We start from the raw sequence: 25,338 nt of genomic DNA, 5'->3' as shown, positions 1-25,338 counted from the left end.
ACAGATCCAAGGAAGCATTTCTTCACACAGCACAGAGTGAAGCTCTGGAATTGGCTAGCACAGGAAGTAGTGATGGCCACCAGTTTGGGTGGCTTTAAAAGGGGGTCGGACAAATTCCTGGAGGAAAAGGCCACTGGTCTTGATGGCTATGTGGTACCTCCAGTACCAGAGGCAGTGAGCCTCTGTACACCAGTTGCTGGGGAACATGGGTGGGAGGGTGCTGTTGTGCTCATGCCCTGCTTGTGGGTCCCTGGTCGACAGCTGGTTGGCCACTGTGAACAGAATGCTGGACTAGATGGACCCTCGGTCTGATCCAGCAGGGCTCGTATGTTCTTAAGGGGGGCAGCAGTTACTGACAGTTACTTTCTGACAGTTTTCTCACTTAGTGGGACTTGCTCTAAAAAATCCGGAGTGAATTCATAGAAGCATACAATCATAGAAAAGTGGGGTTGGAAGGGGCCAAAAGGCCATCGAGTCCAACCCCCTGCTCAGTGCAGGAATCCAAGTCAGAGCAGCCCTGACAGGTGGCTGTCCAGCCTCGGCTTGAATGCCTCCAGTGTGGGAGAGCTCCCCACCTCCCTAGGTCATGGGTTCTGTTGTCATATTGCTCTAACAGTCAGGATGTTTTTCCTGATGTTCAGCTGCAATTTGGCTTCCTGTCACTGGAGCCCATTATTCCGTGTCCTGCACTCTGGGATGATCGAGAAGAGATCCTGGCCTTCCTTTCTGGGACAGCCTTTCAAGGACTTGATGAGCGCTATCATATCTCCCCTCAGTCTTCTCTTCTCAAGGCTAAACATGCCCAGTTCTTTCAGTCTCTCTTCATAGGGCTTTGTTTCCAGTCCCCTGATCATCTTTGTTGCCCTCCTCTGAACCCTCTCCAGCTTGTCTGCATCCTTCTTCAAGTGTGGTGCCCAGAACTGGACACAGTACTCCAGATGAGGCCTAACCAGTGCTGACTAGAGGGGAACTAGGACTTCCCGGGATTTGGAAGCTATGCCTCTATTAATGCAGCCCAAAAGAGCATTTGCCTTTTTTGCAGCCACATCACATTGTGGGCTCATATTCAGCTTGTGATCGACAACAATGCCAAGATCCTTCTCGCTTGTCGTGTTGTTGAGCCACATATCCCCCATCTTGTAACTGTGCATTTGGTTTCTTTTTCCTAGGTGCAGAACTTGGCATTGATCCCTATTCAATGTCATTCTGTTGCTTTCTGCCCAGCACTCCAGTCTATCCAGATCACTTTGAATTTTGTTTCTGTCTTCCAAAGTATTCGCTATCCCACCCAATTGGCCTGTTACCTGTCCTTGTCTGAGAGAAGGAATGTGCACCACCTGCTCAGATAAACATCCCTGAAGTACGGCCCCCCATCACTCCTCTGGAAACCAGTGTGACTGAACCAAGAGTTAAGAGCCCTGTAAGCTTTCTTTTAACAGGCGAGTAGATTTCATTCAGATGAAGAAAAAATGTTGGTCTTTTAAATATGCATTACTAGTTGTGTATACAAACTCTGCAAATCCAACAGCATTTTCAGTGCCCCTACCATCCCCAGCCAACAGGGCTGGTAGAAAGAAAGAATGGTATCTTATTATTATATTTATTTATATCCCGCCTTTTCCCCAATACTGGGACTCAAGGCGGCCTTACGTTAAAACTGCTACAATTAAAACCTATAAATAGAAATATAAATACAACTGTTCAAAAGTTAAAAATATAATTAAATCATCAATATTAAAATTGTAAAACTATTAAAACATTAAAAGACAACCAGAACAACAAAAATGGTATCCATGTCACATTTTCCCAGGTCCAGACTAGTTATCCCCAAAGGACTTAAAGAACAAATTAGCCAAAATCTGTGCTCAAACTGGACTTAAATATCCTGATGCTCTCCCTTCGGTGCTGCTCAGCATGCATGCCACTCTGCCCACATAAGATCCGTATAGGAAGACCCACGAGACTCCCGTCTTCAGCACCTACTAAAGAACATCTTACTAATGTGTCTTTCAGCGGAGGCTGTGTTGAACTCTTGCCAAGCATTAATGAAGTGTGTGAAGGCTTTCCATTCACAGGTGAATCCTAGAATCTTAGAATAGTAGGGTTGGAAGGGGCCTGCAAGACCATCGAGTCCAGCCCCCTGCTCCAAAAGGGCTTCCAGTCGTTCCTGCGATACAGTGTCACAGCCTGTACCCTAGAGACTGAGTCTCCATCGAAGTCCATCAGAATGAGTCTTTCCTTGAGCCTCACTGGGAAGGACCCCATCAGGGGCTGTTGACCACCCACGCTGCCGTGAAGCTGCAAAGACAGCTTACCTGGATCCCTGCATGCCACTGCAAGGAAGTGTCGCCCCCTGAAGCCAATGCTCCCCAGAACCAGCCAACGCTGGATGTGCCCTAACAGAGTTCATCAGCTCTTGGGAGTCATTTGGGGCCTCGAAGAGAACATCTCTGTCTGCCATTGTGGTCCTGGCTTGTTGCCCTTTCTCCTGCTATCGTGTGAGATCTTCTACTTTCGGACTTTGGCCTCCTCTGGATTACAAAATAGCCACCTCTGAAGGACCAGTAGTGAGCCATGCACTCGCTGGTGAGGTGAGCATAAGCCTAGCAGTGAGCCTAGCACCTGCGGGTGAAGAAAGAGTTGTCTCGCGCTCCACCAGAGGCATGTTCTCATGTTGAGGCCCGCCTGCATCCTGCATCCTGCTCCTGATCGACGTCTTTCGTTGAGTGAAATCAAAGAACACTTTCCTGAAAGTAGTGAACCAGATTCAAGTACGCTTGAATGTATCCAACTGCTAGATCTGCAGCCATGTGCCAGTCCATGCTCATGGAGGAACACCAGTGATCCCAGTTCCACAAAATGAGACTGAAATGACTAAACCCGTTACCTAGATCTACCAGAAACAGCCCCCCAGCAAGATGTGCAATGTGTTAAGGAATTATCCCGGGCGGGTTAGGTTGAACAGTCGGAAATTTATGAAAGCACATCACAGCTGAGGGAGTCAGTCGACGCCGTGTCTCACCCCCCAAACAGCAACGTTGATACCGACTCAAACTTAGAACAAAACTTGGTTCAGGCGAGGTGCCTGATGGGATTGAGTGTGTATGTATGTGTGTGCGCGCGCTCATGCGCGCATGACCATGAGAAGGTAGTTATAATTTGCTCATAAGCAAGAAATTCCTAAGTAACTCATAGAATCACAGAATAGCAGGGTTGGAAGGGGCCTGCAAGGCTATCCAGTCCAACCCCCCGCTCAGTGCAGGAATCCAGGTCAGAGCATCCCTGACAGATGGATGGCCAGCCTCGTCTTGAAGGCCTCCAGTGTGGGAGAGCCCCCCACCTCTCTAGGAAATTGGTTCCATGGTCATATTGCTCTAACAAGGCCGCTGTGCTGATAAGACTGTGCTGCGTACTAATTGGTTTCTGAGCATGCGTAGTGTGTTTTTCTTTGTTCTCCAACTTTCAGTCTGTATAAATGCATCCTGTTTTCTTTTGGGGGGAGAGACAAGGCTTTGTCTTGTCTCTCCCACCGCTGTGATGTGCTTTAATAAATTTCTGACTGTTCAACCTAACCTGCCTTGGATATTTCCTTCACGTGCCTAACATAGAGCTTGCTTTTTTTACAGCAGCTGCACAGTAGGTTTACGTTTTCATCCACCACAAGTCCCAAGATCTCTCCGGTGGTCCCCACTAGCTGAGATCTCATCAGGCTATTCTTGAAGTTGGGATTTGCTGCCCCAACATGCACCACTGTACCCTTGCTTACATTGAACCGCATTTGCCATTTGGATGCCCATTCATTGGACTCGATGGTCTTACAGGCCCCCTCCAACCCTACTATTCTGATTCTAATACTCTATGAATCTTCTAGTTTGGAGAGATCCTTTGGGAGTTCCTCATAATCCCTTTTTGTTGTAACCACCCAGAATAATTTGGTGTCGTTGGCAAACTTGGCCACTTCAGTGCTCACTCCTATCAAAGAATCATAGAATAGTAGGGTTGGAAGGGGCCTACAAGGCCATGGAGTCCAACCCCCTGCTCAATGCAGGAATCCAAGTCAGTGCATCAATCCAAGTCAGAGCATCACCTAATTCCAGATCATTTATGAATAAGATGAAAAGCACTGGTCCCAATACAGATTCCTATGGGACCCCACCATTTACATCCCTCCTTTGGGGAAATTTACCATTTGTTCCTGCTCTCTGCTTTCTGTTCTTTAACCAGTTACTGATCCATAAGAGGGCCTCTCCTCTTATTCCAAGACTGCCAAGTTTGCTCAGGAGTCTTTGGTGAGGGGCTTTGTCAAAAGCCTTTTGGGAGTCCAAGTAAGTAATGTCTACCGGATTACCCAGCTACATGTTTATTGACTCCAAGACCACATACTTTGTTCTCTCCCCCCTCCTTCTTTTGGGCACAAATAAAATGTCACTTTTTGTTCTTTTCCTGCCCTGTAGAGCAGAATGTTGTGAAACTAGAAAAGCTGCAGCCATGCCTTGTTTATAGGAGGGTCATTCCAAAGGTGCTAGGCTCTCTGGAAAACCCAAACATCCCATGTGAAGTGTGCAACGCAAAACTGAAAGATGAAAGGCAAGTTGTGGCTTCCTGCGGCGGCATTGGTCCATGATACCCTTTTGCCCAGTCACAGCCTGGATGGGCTCCCGATCGTGTGCCTCTTCTCCTTGGTCTGAGTAGGCCGTGGCAGCGCGTCTTCTCTGCCTTGTGTTCCTGCATGTGAAACTGAACTGGGAGGAATATTTTCTTGTGGAAGTGTATCATTTATAAAGTAACCTACACATTCCATAGGCGGGCTAGATGTCCTAAATGTTCTCATGCGTACATCTGGTTTCCTAGTTACAGAAATGTGCCAAATACTGTCTGTTGGTTCATAGAATCATAGAATAGTAGGATTAGAAGGGACCTACAAGGCCATCGAGTCCAACCCCCTGCTCAATGCAGGAATCCAAGTCAGAGCATCCCTGACAAATGGCTGTCCAGCCTCGTCTTGAAGGCCTCCAGTGTGGGAGATCCCACCACCTCCCCAGGTAATTGGTTCCATTGTCGTATTGCTCTTACAGTCAGGAAGTTTTTCCTGATTTTCAGCCGGAATCTGGCTTCCTGTCACTTGAGCCCATTATTCCGTGTCCTGCACTCTGGGATGATCAAGAAGAGATCCTGGCCTTCTTCTCTGTGACAACCTTCTTCTCGGTTCAACTCCTTGAAGATTGAGAAACAGACCCCCCAAAACCAGCAGTCACTTCCCATGGCCAACTTCATAAAGAACTATTGTGTTCTGATGGGGAAACAGCTGCGTGCGTGCGTGTGTTTTAAGCTTCTGTATTTATTACATTTTGCAAGGTGCAGAAAAATGACCAAAATGAATTCTTATTAAAGCTTCTGATCCAGGTGAGTGCCTCCTGTATATTATAGCCTTTGCTATAATTATAGTAGTAATTTTTAGTGTACACATTCCAGGCAGTGGGGTGTCCTTAATTCACAAATAGTGAGTTTAATTCCAGAATGAAACCCAAGGATGAAAGAGGCATTGTGGCAGTAAGAAGATGTTGCCTGAACTGAGCTGGAAAATTATGAATATCATTACAGGGGCTCTTTACCACAGTGACAACGTTTCTGTCCTGAAAGCCCAAACAAAAATGATCAAAATCAGGCTTCCCCCATATGGGCCCCTCCTGGCATTTTGGACTACACACTTTCAAGGCCCCAGGGAGACATATTTTGTTTGCTCTATACTTTGCCTCTCTTCCATGGACCTCCAGGTCCTGCGCAGAAGGCTCTTGGGTTAGTTTCCCATCCAGGCATGGGCCAGACCCACCAACCTTAGGTCCAGCAAGGTTGCTGCTTTGAGAGACCCTTAGCATGTCTAGAAGGCCAAGCCCACAGAAATGAAAAGAATGAAGCCACTCAGCCTGGCTTCCAGTTGGATTTGGGCCCAGCTGTCCAAGACTGAGAAAGAGAAATTATAGCAAGGAGGATGAATGCTAACAGGGAGGAAGGCCAGGATCTCTTCTCGATCACCCCAGAGTGCAGGACACGGAATAAAGGGCTCAAGTGACAGGAAGCCAGATTCCGGCTGAACATCAGGAAAAACGTCCTGTTAGAGCAATACGACAACGGAACTCATGACCTAGGGAGGCGGTGGGCTCTCCCACACTGGAGGCATCCAAGACGAGGCTGGACAGCCATCTGTCGGGGATGCTCTGACTTGGATTCCTGCAAGGAGCAGGGGGTTGGACTCGATGGTCTTACAGGCCCCTTCCAACCCTACTATTCTATGACTCTGTGATTCTAGAACGAGCAAAAGCCACAAAACCAGAATGTGGCACAAATAGTTTTCGTGTTGTAAACCGAGTTTGGAAAATGGAGCGGTATGGCTGGGCTAGTATCGTAGTTCCCTTTTGTTTGCAAAAGGCTTGAGGTGTGCAAAGTTAAACGCAGATACTGGACAGCCAGGACGGTGTTCACCAAGCAATACCTGCTGCATGGAAGCAGCTCCTGCCAGCAGCTCAAGTTAAAACCACACACACACACATGCAATCCTCTCGCACACACGCATTGCAGCAGTCAGGCTAGAAAACAGAGAGGTAAAAGGGACTCTTCATCCTCGTGTTTGGTTTTCAGCAACAACCTCCTGCACAAGCCAGACATTTCATAGTTGTCCTTTGTTTATAACTAGCTATTCAAAGACAACTTCTTAAAGCAGGTGAAATTGCAGCTGAAACAGCCTGTGTGGGGTGGCCAAGCAGCTTCCATGTACAAAAAGCAAGTTAAGCCGCTGTTAAGGGAATATCCGAGGCAGGTTAGGTTGAACAGTCGGGGTTAAAGCACATCACAGCTGAGAGAGAGAGAGAGAGGGAGGATGCTGTGTCTCACTCCCGGCCCCCAAAGGAGGATGCTTTCATACAGACTGACAGTCGGAGAACAAACAAAACACACCACGCATGCTCAAGAGCTAATTTCGCTCAGCAATGGTCTTATCAGCACAGCTGTGTTATTTTCCCTTCTAAAGTCCTAAACCACTCCCTGAAAACGGAATTTCCTGCCTATAATGAGCAAGTTACAATTACCTTCTCAAGGTCAGACATGTATCCATCCTTTCAATCCCATCAGGCACCTTGGTTGGCTGCTAGAACCAGACTACTCACGAGGCCTAGTCGGGCCGACTTTCGTACCACAGACAGGAGGCAAAGCTCACATCTCTTTCTAAAAACAAGAGTTTAATCGAGAAGATGCAGAAAAGAAACAAGAAATGGTGCCAAATAAGACCTCCAGTCCAGCATACATCACACTGGCTGAATTCTGCATCAGACAAGGGGGGAAAAAGGAAATGCACACTCATTTAGTCCAGCTGACTTTGGGGATGTCGTAATGTTCTGTTAAAGTGTCCAGGTGCCGATTAAAATCCTAGGAGAGGACAGAAGAAAAATACAGATTGTGCACAACGGGTTATTCATCTCAGAATATACAAGAGCATAACGTATTGATGCATACTTACATTATGTGAAATATATATCAAAAGTAACAATACATCAGAAACTGCTTTTCTGACAGCTGGATCCTGTACATGGTTAGTTGAAGTAAGACATACTGAGCTCGCTGGGGCATTCTCCCAAGTAAACGGGTGCAGGAGGGCAGGTGAAGTTGCTCACGCCAAGGCAGTCCAAACACACACACAGGCCCATTGGCTTGACTGTAGCTTCCGTTTGCTTGTGACCATCCTCACTCCACTAACCCGTTTCTTGACTGTGACCCAATTCTACCTTTTACTAGTGAACAAACTGCCTCAAGGAATCATTGGGGGGGGGGGGAATCATCCCGCTCTTGACATCTGACGGGGATGCCGAATGCGTTGTAATCCACACCGTTCTGCCTGTCAGACCTGAACAGCTCCACCGCCCAACAATAACTGACAGTACCTGGGCACCCCAGTGTCGTTTCCCAGAGCAGAGATTGCATCCCCTCCCTTTGACACTCTGCTATTTCAGGACTAGCAAAAAGCATGTTGGCGCCTCATGACAACCAGTCACCCGAGGCAAGAAAGACACGCTGTGCAGGATGTCTGGTGATGGAGAAGGATATGTGGAGACTCATGGAATCGGAGGGTGGGAAGGGGCCTCCAAGACCATCAAGTCCAACCCCCTGCTCAGTGCAGGAAGCCGGGTTCCCAAGCGGTCTCCCATCCAAGCACTAACCAGGGCTGACCCTGCTCAGCTTCCGAGATCAGACAAGATCAGGTGCATCCAGAGGCTGAGGGAAACTGAAGCATAGGGGAGCTTTTCTCTGCAAGCAGAACAGTCAAGTCCCCACAGAAACTAGCAAAACAGTTCAGTGTTAACAGCAATTTAGAGCACTAGAGAGGACGGTTTGTAGCCCGGACGGGTGTAAAGAGTTCCCCAAAGTTCTCTTCCACGTTCTTCCCTCCCTGCCAGGCTTCTTGCAGTACCCCCCCCCCGGCCCCGGCCCATTCCCCCAGGCTGTTCTTTCCTGCCTCCCAGCTGAGCAGAGCAGAGCAAGCTGCTCCAGCTAGTCCAGGGACTACAGAAGCAAGCAAGCTCCCAGACTGCGAGCGACCAGAGCGAGCAGACAGGGGGAGCAAACAGGAGTTGGCCAGGGGAGTTCAGCAGGGGAGGTCAAGGGGGAGGCCCCTAACATTTTTTGGTCTTTTTGAACTAACTTTTTTTTCATTTATTTGTCTTGTAACACACACTTCCACACCAGTGGGACTCTGCTTTTAACCTCTACTGAGTAGAGGAACAGGCGCAGGCTAGTCTAGAACAATCACAAAGCTAGACACAAAAAGGGAAAAGAGGCAATGGAAGGACAGGACTCTCCAGTGGTGGTGGCCTGCAAGGCCTGTGCCATGTTTGTTTTCTTGCCTAAGAACAACATGGCCCACGCCTGCAACAAGTGCAAGTTGATGACGCTGCTGGAAGAAAAAGTAAGCGGACTGGAGCAGTGACTGTCAACCCTCCGGGGAATAAGAGAACACGAAGCGTTCTTGGACAGAATGGGGGAACTACAGCAGCAAAGAGAAGACCAAAGCTTGAAGAGCAACAGCAAGAGGAGGCAGAAGTGGGAAATGCTGAGGTGAAGAAAAATGGAGTAGAGGATACTCCGTGGAAAAGGGTGACAGTTAGGAGAAGAAGAACTAGACACCACTCTGTGCCAGTGGAAGCAGTGGAGCTGTGGAACCGATTCCAGGTACTTGTGGATGAGACTGGAGGACAGCCTGCAGAGGAAGAATCACAGGGGAACCTGCATGAGCGTGAGCAAGAGGCTGAAGGTCAGTCAAACAGAGGCGATGAAACCCAGGCCTACAACAAGAAGAAGAGTGGGAGTAGTGGGAGACTCCTTGCTGCGTGGGATCGAGACCCAAGTATGTTGCGAAGACCCGTGGACTCGCCAGGTATGTTGTCTCCCAGGCGGACGGATTAGAGACGTGACTGAAAGGGTGCCTGCACTCAGTAAGCCCACTGACAGGTATCCCTGTCTTCTCATCCATGTGGGAAAAAATGATACTGCCAAGCGGAGCTACGAAAAGATCACGTCAGACTTTGAAGCTCTGGGAAGGAAACTCAAGAACTTTGGGGCCCAGATAGTTTTCTCACCCATCCTTCCAGTAGGTAGAAGAGGGCTAGAAAGGGAACGAAAAATACTCCGGATGAATGACTGGCTACGAAGGTGGTGCTGATGAGAGAGATTTGGATTCTGGGACCACGGGCTATACTTCCTGGAAGATCGACTGTTGGCAAGAGATGGGTTGCACCTCACAAAGGCTGGGAAGAATGTGTTTGGCCACAGCATGAAGAACTTCATCAGGAGGGCTTTAAACTGAATCCTACGGGGAAGGGAGATGTAATGTTGGGGGTAACAATGGACGTAGGAGCATGCACTGCAACGGAGAGAACAGCTCTGATAGAGCCCAATAATAGTCTTCAGACACATGTAGGAAGGAAGCCAGACTATGAAGCATGTGGTCTTCGATGTCTATATACTAATGCCCAGAGGATGGGAAACAGAACGAACTTGAACTCTTAATACATGAGGGAAATTATGACTTGATAGGTATAACTGAGACTTGGTGGGATGACTCTCATGACTGGAATACAGCAATTGAAGGATATAACTTGTTCAAAAAGAACAGGAGGAACAAAAAGGGAGGTGGGGTTGCGCTGTATGTGAAAAATACATATCTCTGCACAGAAATACAGGAGGATGAGCTTGGGAGCCCCATCGAGAGCATCTGGATCAAAATAAATGGAGCAAAGAATAAAAGGAACCTGGTGGTCGGAGTCTACTACCGGCCACCCAACCAAGGAGAAGACGAGGATGACACTTTTGAAAAGCAAATAGCCAATGTTTTAAGGAAGCATGACGTAGTAGTAATAAAAACAAGGTAAAGGTGTCCCCAACCAGTCGTGTCTGACTCTAGGGTGTGGTGCTCATCTCCATTTCTAAGCCAAAGAGCCAGCGCTGTCCGAAGACGCTTCTGTGGTCATGTGGCCGGGATGACTGAACACCGAGATGCATGGAACGCCGTTACCTTTCCTGCCAAAGCGGTACCTATTTATCTACTTGCAATTTCTTGCTTTCGAACTGCTAGGTTGGCAGAAGCTGGGACTGAAGACGGGAGCTCACTCCGTCACGCGGCACTCGGGTCTCGAACTGCTGTCCTGCCGACCTTCCGGTCTGCAGTTCAGCGTCTTAACCGCTAAGCCACCACGGCCCCCGTAGTAGTAATGGGGGACTTCAATTTCCCTGATATTTGTTGGGAGACAAATTCTGCAAAACATGGCCCCTCCAGGAAATTCCTGGCTTGGGTGGCGGATAACTTCCTCCTACAGAAAGTAGAGGAAGGAACTAGACGATCGGCTATCCTTGACTTGATCCTAGCCTACAGAGATGACTTAATGAATAAAGTACTCGATGGCCTTGCCCACAAGGCCAACCCTTCCAACCCTACTATTCTATGATTCTACGCTTCTATGACTTCTCTAGCGGCTGGGGCCGATCCCCTCCCCACCCTCCTCTCGCCACGGGGCTTCGCACAGTGAAAGTGCCGAAGGGAATGGCCAAGATGTGGGGATTCCCTCGGGCCTTCTGCAAAATCCCCCCCCCCCCCCGCAGGATGTTGGGCAAGGCTCCCCTACCATGGGGCAGGAAGCTTGCGCCCTCCACGTAGCAACCTACCTCAACCCTCTGTTTGTGGGTCTTGGAGGCTTTCTTCAGGATCCGTTCTATTTTCTACATGACAGAAAGAGAGGATGGACAGCTCTTATTCCTCCAAGGCCCCCTGTGCAGGCCCAGACCACGTTCCCTCCCCCTGGGAGAAGGGAAGGGCCAGCCGGCCTGGCCCAGGCCGCCCAGCCTCCCTCCCCAGACCTGGCCCCCGCTTCCCTCCCACAGGCCTACCCGCTTCTCCTGCATCTTCTCATAGGCCAACTGGGCGGGGGTCCGCTTGTCCAGGGCCCGTTTCTCCTCCTCCTCCGCCTCCTCCTGCTTCTTGCTGCTCACAATCTGGTCCACAATCTTGCTCCTTTCCTTGTCTTTCTTCTTCTTCCTGCAACGTGGCCGGCAGCACAGAATCATGGAACGGCCCGGCTGGCCGGGGCCTGCAAGCCCATCCAGCCCAACCCGCTGCTCAGGGCAGGGCTCCAGCCGGGGCATCCCCTCATCTCGAGGGCGCTGGGAAGAGCGGCCCTTCGCGATCGGGCCACGAAGATGGGGCCGGGGGGACACCGAAGGACCCCACAAAGCTGCCTCGAAGGCAAGGCCGCCCCCCCCGGCGGCAGCGCGCCGCGGGGCCAGGCAGGGCCCGCCGGCGCGACCCCGGCCTGACGCAGCGACGCGGGGGCTCGGCAGCGAGCCGCGCCCCCGCCCCCGCGGCGCTCCCCGCGCCCCTCCCTGAGGCAAGGGCGCGCGCACCGCCGGAGCGCGCGGGCTCGCTTTCGGCCGGGCGGCTGGGGCTCGCGCGGCACGAGCCGGGGCCTCCTCCCGGGGCGCCGCGCCCGGCGCCGCGCGAGAGGGCGGCGCCCCCGGCCAGCGGGCTGAGGCCTCCGCGCCGGCCGCCCGCGGAGGAGCCGCCGCGCCCTCACCGCTTCCCCGCGGGCGCCCCTCCGGCGCCGCCCTTGAGCCGCAGAGGGCCGCGCTGGGCCGCCTCGTACGCCGCCATCGCCCGGGCGGCCGCGCTTCCGGGCCGGCCTCCCCGCGGCCGGGCGCCACCGCGCGGCCGGCGGGAGCAGGCGCCCCCGGGCTCCCGCGCCGGCGAGGCCGCGGCTGCCGCCGCAGGACGAGGCTGCCGAGCCGGCGCGCCCCCCAGCCACGGGAGAGCCGGGCGGGAGGGCCGCGAGGCCGCCGAGCCCAGCCCCGCTCGGCGCGGCGGCCTCGCGTCGGCCTGGGGAACCTCTCCTGGGCGCCGCAGCATCCCTTCGGTCCCGGCTGCTGTTTCCGGGCAGCTCCAGAAGGGGGCCCAGCTGAAGGGGTCACGTCGTCCAAGGCCTTGTTATGAAGCAGGCGGGCAGGGGGCGAGCTCTTGGGGCGCGGGCTAAACCTCGAGCGTGGCCAGGCTCTTCTCCCTCTCAGGAAGAAGCTTAGCGCATTGGCTGCAGCATCTTGGTTACTCTCCTCCCAGGCAAAGAAGCCCACCTTCTCAAGCCAGCCCCCACGTATGAGCCCCACGCACCCCCACCCCCCAAGCGACTTTGTTTTGGGCTCAGAGCTGCCGGGGATCAAGGTGCCCTTTCCCCATCCAATCTGTTCATTTGCAGAATGGAAGACCATTCAAAGGCTTCACAGTTACACGATCTGTGGCTCGACAACACTACAAGCAAGAAGGATCTTGGCATTGTTGTCGATCACAAGCTGAAGATGAGCCAACCACGTGATGTGGCTGCAAAAAAGGCCAATGCTCTTTTGGGCTGCATTCACAGAAGCATGGCTTCCAAATCCCATGAAGCACCAGTTCCCCTCTACTCAGCCCTGGTTAGGCATCATCTGGAGTACTGTGCCCAGTTCTGGGCACCACACTTGAAGAAGGATGCAGACAAGCTGGAGAGGGGTCAGAGGAGGGCAACGAAGATGATCAGGGGACTGGAAACAAAGCCCTGTGAGGAGAGACTGAAAGAACTGGGCATGTTTAGCCTTGAGAAGAGAAGACTGAGGGGAGATAGGATAGCACTCTTCAACTCCTTGAAAGGTTGTCACAGAGAGGAAGGCCAGGATCTCTTCTTGATCATCCCAGAGTGCAGGACACAGAATCGTGGGCTCCAGTGACAAGAAGCCAGATTCTGGCTGAACATCAGGAAAAAATTGCTGACAGAGCAATACGACAATGGAACCAAATACCTGGGGAGGTGGTGGGCTCTCCCACACTGGAGGCATCCAAGACAAGGCTGGCCAGCCATCTGTCAGGGATGCTCTGGCTTGGATTCCTGCATTGAGCGGGGGTGGACCCGATGGCCTTGTAGGCCCCTTCCAGCCCTACAGTTCTAGGATTCCATGGGCCTAATTCTGAGGGATGAGTCCAAGCTTCAGCATTCCCAATCGCTACCTGCGTAGGGGCAAGGCACATGGTGGTGCCCAGTGTCTCTCCCCTCTGTGAGAGCTGCGCTTTCCCTCCTTCCCTGGGACCCAGCTGTAGCAATTCCATGAGTGGAAGGCCATTCCCGTTTCCAAGATGGAGTGTTGTCAGTAGATCAGGTCTAAGCTGTGTATTAGGCATGCTGTCTCTTGTGCTGACAGGAGCACATGAGGAACTGGCACTCCAAAGCAACAATCCACACTGCACCCAGCAATCTTCCCCACTGGGGGGGGAGGGGGGGAGTCAGCCTGACACAGGAACAAGTTAGACGCCGTGCCTGGAAATTCCAGGGGCCCAGTCCCACAGAAGAGGGTGACAGCAAGTATCTCCTCCAAAAGAGCAACCAACCTTCCAAGGCTGAGCCAGGCCGCATGCCCCAATGGGAAGCCCACAAGCAGGACATGAGTGCAACAACCCATGTTCCCCAGCTCCTGGTCATGATGGCTACTGTATATTACCTCCAGTACCTGGCTGGGGAACTTGAGCTATTGCACTAAGCACACACCCACGGCTCCTGTCCAGCAGGCAGGCAGGCGTAGATTTGACAGTAACTGCATGGCTCCACACCCCTTCTTCGCTGTTTTTGTAGCGGTTGTTGTTTGGAGAAATGAGAAAGATTAAACTCAATGCTACGAGGGAGGAAGACGTGAAGCTGGGGCTAACAATGGATGAAGGCTCATGTACCACAATGGAGAGAACAGCTCTAATAGCGCCCAATAACAGTCTTCAGAAACATGTAGAAAGAAAGCCGGACTATAAAGCCCATGGTCTCCAATGTCTATACACTAATGCCCAGCGTACGGGAAACAAAACGAACTTGAACTCTTAACACAGGGAGAAAATTATAACTTGATAGGTGTAACTGAGAATTAGTGGGATGATTCTCTTGACTGGAATACAGCAACTGAAGAATATAGCTTGTTCAAAAAGAATAGGAGGAAAAGAAAGGGAAGTGGGGTTGCACTATGTGAAAAATACGTATCTCTGCACAGAAATACAGGAGGATGAGCTTGGTAGCCCCATCGAGAGCATCTGGGTTAAAATAAATGGAGCAAAGAATAAAAGGAACATGGTGGTCAGAGTCTACTACCGGCCACCCAATCAAAGAGAAGACAAGGATGAAACTTTTGAAAAGCAAACAGCCAGTGTTTCAAGGAAGCATGACGTAGTAGTAATGGGGGACTACAATTTCCCTGATATTTGTTGGGAGACAAATTCTGCAAAACATGGCCCCTTCAGGAAATTCCTGGCTTGTGTTGCTGATAATTTCCTCCTACAGAAAGTGGAGGAAGGAACTAGAGGATCGGCTATCCTTGACTTGATCCTAACCAACAGAGATGACTTAGTGGATAAAGTAGCAGTTACAGGAACTCTGGGGGAAAGCGACCATGTTATACTTGAGTTCTTGGTTCTAAAGGAAGCAAAAGCCGAGTGTAGCCAAACACGTACCCTGGATTTTAGGAAATCCAATTTTAATAAACTCAGAACAATGATCAGTAAGGTCCCGTGGCAAGCGACTCTAACGAGAAAAGGAGTCCGAGATGGGTGGGAGTTTTTAAAAAAGGAAATTCTCAAGGCACAATTACAAACAATTCCAACAAGAAAAAAAGGCGGAAGACAACAGAAGAAGCCAATGTGGCTTCTCAAAAAGCGTAGAGATGACCTGAAAACAAAAAAGGACACATACAGGAAATGGAAGGAAGGCCAAGCTACAAAGGAAGAGTACAGGCAGGTAGCACAGGATTGCAGGGATGGCGTCAGGAAGGCTATAGCAGAGAATGAGCTGAGGTTAGCGGGGATGCTAAAAGCAACGAAAAGGCTTTCTTCAGATATGAGCATAGTAAAAGACAGAGGAAAGAAATGGTGGTTCAGTTATTAAATAAGGATGGCAAAATGATAACAGATGACAAGGAAAAGGCAGAAGTGCTCAATTCCTACTTTGGCTCAGTCTTTTCCCCAAAGAGGGTCTATAAGCCCCCTTGGAAAGGCAAAGTACAGGCTGAAGGGACAGGATTGCAGCTTGAGATTGATACGCATATGGTCAAGGAACACCTAATCTGAGTGAGTTCAAATCTCCAGGGCCAAATGAACTGCACTCTAAGAAAAGAACTGGCAGAAGAACTCTCGGAACCACTGTCTATTATCTTTGGGAAATCATGGAGGACAGGGGAAGTGCCAGATGACTGGAGGAGGGCTAATGTTGTCCCTATCTTCTAAAAAGACAAAAAGGAGAAACCTGGGAACTACAGACCACTCAGTCTGACATCCATCCCTGGGAAAATTCTGGAGCAGATAAAGCAATCCATCTGTAAGCACCTTGACAACAATGCAGATTACTCGAAGCCGTCATGGATTTGTCAAGAACAAATCCTGCCAGACGAATCTGATCTCATTTTTGGATCAGGTCACCTCCCATGTGGACTGTGGGAATGCTCTGGACATCGTAATGCTGTGGACATCGTATACCTCGACTTCAGCAAAGCTTCTGACAAAGTGCCCCAAGATATCCTGATGAACAAACTAGTTCAGAGTGGGCTAGATGAAACAACTGTCAGGTGGATCCACAGTTGGCTACAGAATCGGACTCAGAGTGCTTATCAACGGGATCTTCTCAAACTGGGGAGAGGGAATGAGTGGGGCACCGCAGGGCTCAGTCTTGGGTCCAGTGCTCTTCAACATTTTTATTAATGACTTAAGAGGAGGAGGTGCAGGGAATGCTGATCCAATTTGCAGATGACACAAAATGGGGCGGGAGAGCTAATACTTTGGAAGACAGAAACAAAATTCAAAGTGATCTGGACAGACTGGAGCGCTGGGCAGAAAACAACAGCATGACATTGAATAGGGATAAATGCCAAGTTCTGCATCTAGGAAAAAGAAACCAAATGCACAGTTACAAGATGGGGGAGACTTGGCTCAACAACACTACTAGCAGGAAGGATCTTGGCACTGTTGTCGAGCACAAGTGGATATGAGCCCACAATGTGATGTGGCCGCAAAAAAGGCAAATGCTATTTTGGGCTGCATTAATAGAAGCATAGCTTCCAAGTCCCGGGAAGTCCTAGTTCCCCTCTGTTCAGCACTGGTTAGGCCTCATCTGTGTCCAGTTCTGGGCACTGCACTTGAAGAAGGATGCAGGCAAGCTGGAGAGGGTTCAGAGGAGGGCAACAAAGATGATCAGGGGCCTGGAAACAAAGCCCTATGAGGAGAGATGGAAAGAACTGGGCATGTTCAGCCTTGAGAAGACTGAGGGGAGATAGGACAGCGCTCTTCAAGTAGTTGTCACAGAGAGGAAGGCCAGGATCTCTTCTCGATCATCCCAGAGTGCAGGACACGGAATAATGGGCTGAAGTGACAGGAAGCCAGATTCAAGAACTGGGCATGTTTAACCTTGAGAAGACTGAGGGGATTTTCAAGTACTTGAAAGGCTGTCACAGAGAGGAAGGCCAGGATCTCTTCTCGATCATCCCAGAGTGCAGGACACGGAATAATGGGCTGAAGTGACAGGAAGCCAGATTCCGGCTGACCAGCAGGAAAAAACTTCCTGTTAGAGCAATATGACAATGGAACCCATGACCTGGGGATGTGGTGGGCACACCGGAGGCATTCAAGATGAAGCTGGACAGCCACCTGTCAGGGATGCTCTGACTTGGATTCCTGCATTGAGCAGGGGGTTGGATCGATGGTCTTGAGGCCCCTTCCAACCCCTTTTCTATGATTCTGTGATTAAGGCGCCAACGTTTATTGATACAGTGAAACCTGACATCCGTGGAAAGGATGAGATGAAACAATCCCTGACATTCATTCATGTGGCTTGATTGGCTGTTGAACGCTGATTGTGACTGAGGCTGGCATTTGATACTGAAACAGTTCACATTTTAAAACCTTTATATTAGACATTTCCGATCTACACATTTTTAAATCTATCGATTTTTACACGGGATGCCCATGGTCCTTTGTGTTGCTTTGCAACGTAGAGCTCTGTATTAGTTATGTTTTTTTAATGCCAAAGAAGACGTGCGGGGTGAGCAGCAGAGACAGAACGAGGTCCCGTCGCCACCATGGAATCTGCTTCTCTAGGGACGGTTGCATGGAGACTGCCACTCACAGCCGCCCTTCCCCTCTAAATGAGGCCAGATGCGCCTTCATCGGGGCAGGCGTTAATGGCGTGCATCAACCCCCTGGACACGTCCAAAACCCTGCCCTTTTCTCCAGCGTTTGGCGCACCACTGAAGAGCAGACTTTGGTTTCTCTAAAAAAATAGATTTATTTTTATATCCAGGCCTTGTGCAACTTCTACCACAAGGGCGTGCAGAATGATTGCCATGAGCAGACTAGAATGCCATGCTCTGATAACGGGAAGCATGTTTTCTGGCCCCAGAGTAAGGGGGCGGGTAGGAGAGCGGCTACAAAATTCAGTGCTTTCAGCTGGCTGTACAGTTCAGCCCTAGAAACCTGTCTATGCCCCACGCTCAGACCATTCCTCGACCGGGAATTCAGTGGGAAATCATTTTAGAGTTATTCTGATCATAACTTGCTTTTTCTACTAGAGTCCACACAGTTAACAAAAGACATCCCGGAGAGAAACCTGATAGGAAATTTCCAGCACCTGATCTCTTGCCCCACACATTTCCCCTGAGACTCCCACCACCCAGGCTAGATGACACATTTCCCACCTGGCAGAAGCAACAGGGAGCGGCCGTGTTTCTCCGGCACAAAGAGTCAATCGTGAAAAGAAGCCACGTTCTCCGTTTCATTTTGATGGGAGTGCTGCAGAGGGCTGGATCCAGAGAGAGAGAAGGCCCCCTTGCAAGCAGGCACAGTCCAGGAAGGGGGAGCAGGCTGGGCTCACACCAAGGCCATGCCCCTCAGAGAAGAGCACATCGGAAAAAGCTGCTTTTCTTCTGCAGGTCTGGGCTGATCTTGATGCCCTGGCCGCTCCCTTGGGGGCTGTTGCCTTCCTACAGAGGGGAAGCAGGACAGCAGGAGCCCGTTACCCTGGAACTTAGGCAACGATGTTTTGCTCGCCTTCCGCCAACGGGCAGGCGACGGGGAGAAGGCCAAAGCCTGCCACTGCGCTGCCCCATGGTGGAGCTGTTCTGCCAGCGCAGCCATGCCGCGGAGCGCCCCGAGCGGATGGGTGCAGACGTGTCGCTACATCACGCCTTAAGCTGCTTCGCTTCCCGGACACAGCCGCCATGGTGGCAACGGCAGGACTTTGCACCCGGCAAGGTGCTGGGGAAAGCACTTCTTCAAAAAGCAAGCAAAACTGCCCCCCTTCCCATGGCACGAAGGGGGATGGGGGGCTGTCCCTCCTTTGGTCTCACAGCATGCCTCGGGCAGGGTATCAGCCCCCGACAGGGAAGGTGGCGTGAGCTGCTCTCTCCCTGGCCTCACGTCGCACACATAGAGACCCCCACGGAGGAACTGGTGCTGATGTGTTCCTGGGGGAAGCGCTCTTCTCACAACGTGGGAACGTTCTGCACGGCGCGCGCGCGGGGGGGGTATTTTGCAACCCGTTTGCCTCCTGAACACATGCGGGATCTTGTCCACGTCACACCATCGCAGCTACCCTGCCTCAGGACTCCAGGCACAAACACCGAGCAGCACCCTCCATGCCAGCACCCTGGGAGGGCCAAGGAGCAGGGGGAAGCGGCTATGGGGACTGGCATTTGGGGGGGGGGGGGCTACAACTGCTGTCTCTTTTCGCCAGATGCAATTACTGTGTGTTGTGAGAATGGGACTGCGTCAGGGACCCGCCGCCACTGACACCTGATCTGTACCCCCAGGCTATGCCTCCTTGTGCAACCCAAGGGATCTTGGCAAGTCTCCTCGGTGCGCTGCCAGTATCTGACAAGGCCTGTTTTCAGTCATCTGAGCCGCTGGCTTCCAGCCCCAGTCAGGTCGACTGGGGCTGGAAGCCAGCGGCTCGGATGACTGAAAACAGGCCTTGTCAGACACTGGCAGCGCACCAAGGAGAATGCAAAGAGCCACACGACTAGCAGTCTGGCTTCATCTGCGCAGCATATTAACGGGCCGTGACTGATATTCCCGGCCCAAGGGGGCTCCCTTATGGTCAAGCTACTCACCAGTTTCTTGTCCATTTTGGCTTTGATGTCTCTGGCAAGAGTAAAAAATGCCTAAAATTAAAGCAAGATATACAGGAGGGTTATGACAGGATGCAAAAATGCTCCCGTTGCTTCTGAAGCCCCAGAAGCTTTGTCTGAAGAATGACAGCCCAAACACAATGGAGGCCTCCTTTCAAATACTAGATTACCCACACTGTGTCTTTTGGAGAAAATGAGGGTCAAGTTAGTAAAACATTTCACTTGGCTCCAAAGATTAGCTCATCAAAACCAGCATTACGTTTGTCTTATCTTAACCTCCTTGCCATCCAACACATTTTTGGAGCATGGGTTTATGGTGCTTCTGTCCAATCTGACTGACGTGCGATTGCAAGTAATCCCTTGGTATGTGACATTTAATTCACGCTTGAATATGAAGACCATGTGAAGCTTATTCCTAAGCCTACTGTCCGAACTGTGTTGTTGAGGGATGCAACTGCCATTTTAGAAGACTGTTTTGAGAAAGAGCTTCTGATTCTAGACTCTGCCCCTTATGGTTCTGTGATGTGCCTGCTTATTGGTTTGATTGCCCTGTTTCTTTTGCAGTTCATACAAATGAACTGCAAGATGAGGCTCAACAGCCATCTGTCGGGGATGCTCTGACTTGGATTCCTGCACTGAGTGGGGGGTTGGACTCGAGGGTCTTACAGGCCCCTTCCAACCCTACTATTCTATGATTCTAAATGTTTTAAATTCCGCTATTGAGAGGAAAGTCATTTGTTCTGAATGGAGGAAAATTGACTTTCTGCTGGCGTCTCATAAAAGAGCAGTGGCTGGGTTCACCTCATTGGCTTCGAAGTTCCAGCCAGTTTTCTAAGCAGTAGAAGTTACACCACTTATTGTTGTGAATATTGTGTGTTGTTGTACTTATTATGCTTTTTTGTCTTTGCTTTCTGTTGCGACTTATGGTTGGAACAATAAAGAGGAAGATGTTTGGCAAGATGAAAGGGCGGTACTTACATTTTCGATATTAATGTTTGCCTTTGCACTGGTCTCCATAAACTTAACTCCAAAGCTAACGGCCAGCTGAACAAAGAGGAGACATCTCAGGTCAGTTACGGGGTCCAAAGTGGTGTGTGCCTCGCCCTCCTGCAGCACAGCCCCTTGAGAAACCAAGTGACCCCATGAAGGCAAACCCCCCACAACCCCTAGGTCAAAAGGGCCCATTCACACCGCCTAGGTGTGGCTGCCCTAGTCACAGCCCACTGGTCAAACTTTTGCAAGTGCTGTATGAACCCCAAGACAAGCAGGGAAGACCCGAGCCTCACAGCAGTGACCTGGGTGGTCACAAGCTGCCTTTTACATTCCCCCCTCGCCCCCCGTATTTGGATGCTGGGTCTGCCCTCACCTTCTCTCCTTGCTCTCGGGAAACTTGCCGCTTGTGATTCATGTCACATTTGTTTCCCAGGATCATTTTTTCTACATCTGGAGACGCATGCTGGGAGAAGAAGAGAACTCAGCCTAGTTTGTGAGAAACTACCACAGCCTGGTTGGTGCGGAAAGCTGACTAACTTGTCACACGACGTTTCCCTCCCGCAGTTTGAGGGAGAAGCCACTTCAGGGCTGCTGCAGCTATTTCATAAGCATGGCAAACTCCCTGCCACAAGACACAGAGCTGGAGGGAGCCTTGAAGGCCACAGTCTGAAGGCTGGAAATCTAGCACTAGAGCCCCTCTACCCTGCCCCTCGGCCCAAGAAAGTTGAAAAGCATCTGCTTGAAGACCTCCAAGGAGGAAGAGGCCACCACCCACCTAGGCCATAGGCTCCACTGTCGAACTGCTCCTACTGATAAGAAGTTTCTCCTACTGTTCACCAGTAGGGCAGGACAGGTTTTTGCCCTCTTCTATGTGGCAGACCTTCAGACCCTGGAAGAGTGCTATCACTCTCTTCTCCCGTTCCCTCAGTCTTTCCTCACAAGATGTCTTTTCCACACTGCTGAGCTTCTTTGTTGGCTCCAAAAAAGGCAAATGCTATTTTGGGCTGCATGAACAGAAGCATCACTTCCAAACCTCAGGAAGTCCTAGTTCCCCTCTACTCAGCACTGGTTAGGCCTCATCTGGAGTGCTGTGTCCAGTTCTGGGCACCGCACTTTAAGAAGGATGCAGGCAAGCTGGAGAGGGTTCAGAGGAGGGCAACGAGGATGATCAGGGGACTGGAAACAAAGCCCTATGAGGAGAGACTGAAAGAATGGGGCATGTTTCGCCTTCAGAAGAGAAGATTGAGGATAGCGCTCTTCACGGACTTGAAAGGTCATCCCAGAGAGGAAGGCCAGGATCTCTTGATCAACCCAGAGTGCAGGACACGGAATAATGGGCTCAAGTGACAGGAAGCCAGATTCCAGCTGAACATCAGGAAAAACGTCCTGACTGTCAGAGCAAGTCGACAATGGAACCAATTCCCTAGGGAGGTGGTGGGCTCTCCCACACTGGAGGCGTTCAAGATGAGGCTGGCCAGCCACCTGTCAGGGATGCTCTGGCTTGGAGTCCTGCCTTGAGCAGGGGGTTGGACTTAATGGTCTTGTAGGCCCCTTCCAACCCTACTATTCTATGATTCCTATGAACCTGTTCAAATTAATCTATAAAGTTCAGCACCCAGAAGTGGGTACGGCCCTCGCGATGAGGTCTCACTAGTGTGGAATGTGGAGCATTTCCATTACTTTGAAAGTATGGTTTTATAAATGCAGAGGAGGAATGTTCTGGAAACTTCACTGCACTTCAGACATGTACAAAACAAAGCAATGCCACTAAATCAAAGACAAGTCAACAAAGCAAAAGCATTTAGGGGTTAGTCGCAGGACTCGGCCGTCCCAGCAAACACATTTTGGCATGTGCCATCCACGAGATGCATTTTCTGTAGGGTTTTACCCAAAGAGGCAGGCAAGCAGCATGACTGACTGGCAGTTTCCCTCTCCCAAAGGGCCTTCTGCAAGAAACCGAGAAGTCCTCTAGCACCTCTGAGGAGTTTCTTCTGTCAGGATGGAGAAATACTTTGTGGAGCAAGGAAAAGGAACCCTTGAGAAGCTCCGCTGCCCCTCCACATCCCCTCCTCTATGCCGCAGCAGGAATCAAAGAGGTCTGACTGAGGAATGCCTTTGCACTTGGTCTGGCTTCTCACAGGATGAGGTGCTACAGCTGCACCTTGGTGGGACCATTTCAGACAGCATGTGACAGAGGTTCTCCCTTGCACATGCAAAACCGGTGTATCAGGGAGAAGGTGATGTGGAAATGTGGGGGGGGGGGACCCAGGAAGTTGCCCTGTGCCTTGGTCCCTCTAGGCCAGAACCGTCTGCTTGGCAGCAGCCTCAGGCAAAGAGAGAGCGAGGCCCAGGACTGAAGCTGGTGTCTTCTCCATGCAAGGCATGCACCGTTCAACCACTGAGATCGAGCAAGGGCCTCTCCCAGACAGCTGGCTTTCTATACGCAGGGAACCCTTTGTGCATATTTGCACCCCGCGCCCCTCATTTGCAGTCTGTGAGAACTAGTCCTCAGTGTGAAGGAAGTGACTTGGAGACCCTGGCCTTTTAAAGAGAGGGGCCCTCTTGCGCACAACGACTGCGGGAACATACCTCCTCGATGTTTCTGACCCAGTTCCGAATGTTCTCAAATGACTTCTCGTTGGTGATGTCGTACACCAGCATGATTCCCTAAAGAGGCAGAAACGACAAGCAAGACCAAGTCAACGGTTGCCGCTTCTGCTGCTCTTGTGGGATCTCATGAGGACTGCTGTTGTGCTGATGGTGGTTGCTGAGCTGAGAGTAGAAGAGCTTTTCTCGAGAGCAGCTTCGCAGAAGGGAACAGAGGAGGCTGACTGCGTGGAAGGAGTGACGTGGGGGTCAGGGAGAGGGAGCTGTGTCGAAAGCCATCAACTCGGAGTTTTAAATCCAAAAAGCTACAGGGAAGCCATGTGGAAAGTAGCAGAGAAGGAACGGGCAACACGATGGGTGAAGAAAGGGAGCTCAAATCGGAAGCAGCTGGAGAGGAAGGAGGGAGGGGAAGACGCAAATAAGCTCCCGGCAGGTATGATGCTTTTAGCACGGAACACGGACAGGGTGGCTTGAATTAACGTTGGAGTAGCAGCATGTCTCAAGAGGGGGGAGGGCTCAGCCAAGTCGAGAGAGAATGGAACCCACCATCGCTCCTCTGTAGTAAGCGGTCGTGATCGTTCGAAACCGTTCTTGCCCAGCTGTGTCCCTAGAGGAATTGGACAAGACACTGTGACAAGAGCCAAGCAAGAGCTGACGTCTGACACGGATGCTGCGACCCTCTCCTCGAGTCATGCTGGCTGAGGGGTTCGAGCATTCGGCAGAAGCCAGGCTGTCCTGTTAGAAGGTGCTCTGGAGGAGCGGGGCACAGGAGGAGCATGCTTTCGCCACAGCCTCCAAACCACGGTCTCACCCCTCTCGACAACACAGCCAGTTCTGGACCTGGCCAGCCCAAAGGATTTCCCTCCCACTCATGTCGGGTAGGCTTACAGAAAAGCCGCCCCGACGCCAATGGCGGCCCCTGCCCCCCCCCACACCTGGCCAAGGCCAGGCCCTCCTCCCCACCCATTGCTACTGCTGGACCAGCCCTCAGGAGCACTTTGGCCTCGCAGGTGCACGGCCAGGCTGCACGGAGCAGAGCCAGCAGTCACTGCGCACACACCGCCCCGGCACCACCCCAGGGGGAAGGGCCAGGCGTGAACATCGGCAGGCGCTCCGAGGGATCCTCCCCCCTCTTGCCTCCTCACGCACGCGGGCAGGCCCTTCTACAAAAGGCGAAGTTGTTCCTAACGGAGCTGGAGCCACACGGGGTGGCCCTGGCTCGGGTTCCTGCGTTGCGCAGGGGCTGGACTCGGTGGTCCCACAGGCCCCTGCCAACTCCGCTGCCCCGTGATTGCACGGGGATGCCCTGGCTCGGGTTCCCGCGCTGCGCACGCGGGTCGGCTCCAGCGCCCGGAAGCCCCGGCTCCTGGTGGCCTCAGGACGCCCGCGAGGCCCCGCTCCGGAGGCCCGCCCCAGGCCTGTCTCCCGCCGGAGGCTTCGGCCCAGCCGGCCCCTACCAGATCTGCAGCTTGATTCTCTTCCCATCGAGCTCTATCGTCCGGATCTTGAAGTCGATGCCTGCAAAAGAGGGCGCCCGCCCGTCAGCGCGGCGGGCCGGAGAGCCGCGGGGCCGGCGCTCTCTGCGCCGCCGCGGCCTGCCCGCCGCCCGGCCCGGGGAGCCGCGAGCGGGGGCCTCCGGGGCCCCTCGCGCGTGGCGCTGGGCGGGCGCCACCTTCCCCGCGCGGAGGCCCGGCGGCGTTGCGGCCGGGGCCGGGGCCGGGGCCGGGGCCGGGGCCGAGGCGTCGCCATGGCGACCGCGCCGGGGCGGGCCCTGGCGGTGCCGGGCGACGACGCACCGATGGTGGAGATGAAGGTGGCGTTGAAGGCGTCCTCGCTGAAGCGGAAGAGCGCGCACGTCTTGCCCACGCCGGAGTCGCCGATGAGCAGCAGCTTGAAGAGGTAGTCGTAGGTCTTCGCCATGTTCCTCGGCCGAGCGGCGCGGCACGGCGGCTTCCGACTGGCCGCCGGCCCTGCTCGTCCGCGCGGCGCCCAGCGCCCATTGGCCGCCGCGCGGCGCCCGCCCTCCCCCGCCGCCCG

General features: G+C 52.1%; 2 protein-coding genes across 7 annotated transcripts; both read right to left on the bottom strand.

Moving 5' to 3' along the window:
• Positions 1–7,082: 7,082 nt before the first annotated feature.
• Positions 7,083–12,202, bottom strand: LOC146333856 (protein FAM32A-like). The gene is made up of 4 exons (XM_084826105.1): positions 12,111–12,202; positions 11,428–11,575; positions 11,206–11,259; positions 7,083–7,419 (listed from the first exon to the last, which is right to left on the bottom strand). Exons 1-4 carry the CDS (start codon positions 12,185–12,187, stop codon positions 7,351–7,353), a joined length of 348 nt encoding a protein of 115 aa, XP_084682231.1. The 5' UTR covers positions 12,188–12,202; the 3' UTR covers positions 7,083–7,350.
• Positions 12,203–15,054: 2,852 nt separating this feature from the next.
• On the bottom strand, positions 15,055–25,232 carry LOC146333855 (ras-related protein Rab-8A). Of its 6 annotated transcripts, none has more exons than XM_084826100.1 (8): positions 25,098–25,232; positions 24,759–24,819; positions 23,848–23,908; positions 23,284–23,361; positions 21,068–21,157; positions 20,680–20,745; positions 19,684–19,734; positions 15,055–18,555 (listed from the first exon to the last, which is right to left on the bottom strand). In XM_084826100.1, the coding sequence occupies exons 1-8, from the start codon at positions 25,219–25,221 to the stop codon at positions 18,463–18,465; spliced, it is 624 nt and encodes a 207-aa protein (XP_084682226.1). In that variant the 5' UTR covers positions 25,222–25,232; the 3' UTR covers positions 15,055–18,462. The 6 variants fall into 6 exon arrangements, with proteins under 6 accessions (XP_084682226.1, XP_084682224.1, XP_084682229.1 ...); XM_084826098.1 differs by lacking the exon at positions 24,759–24,819 and adding an exon at positions 22,583–22,685 and having other exon boundaries at positions 17,317–18,555; XM_084826101.1 differs by having other exon boundaries at positions 17,323–18,555; positions 19,684–19,714.
• Positions 25,233–25,338: the final 106 nt, after the last annotated feature.

This window comes from Heloderma suspectum, chromosome Z (genome assembly GCF_057233095.1).
Source record: "Heloderma suspectum isolate Gila_16-S chromosome Z, 16-S_ref, whole genome shotgun sequence".
Taxonomy (NCBI): domain Eukaryota; kingdom Metazoa; phylum Chordata; class Lepidosauria; order Squamata; family Helodermatidae; genus Heloderma; species Heloderma suspectum.
The sequence above is the reverse complement of the archived record's forward strand: the minus strand, read 5'-3'. Positions and strand labels throughout refer to the sequence as shown.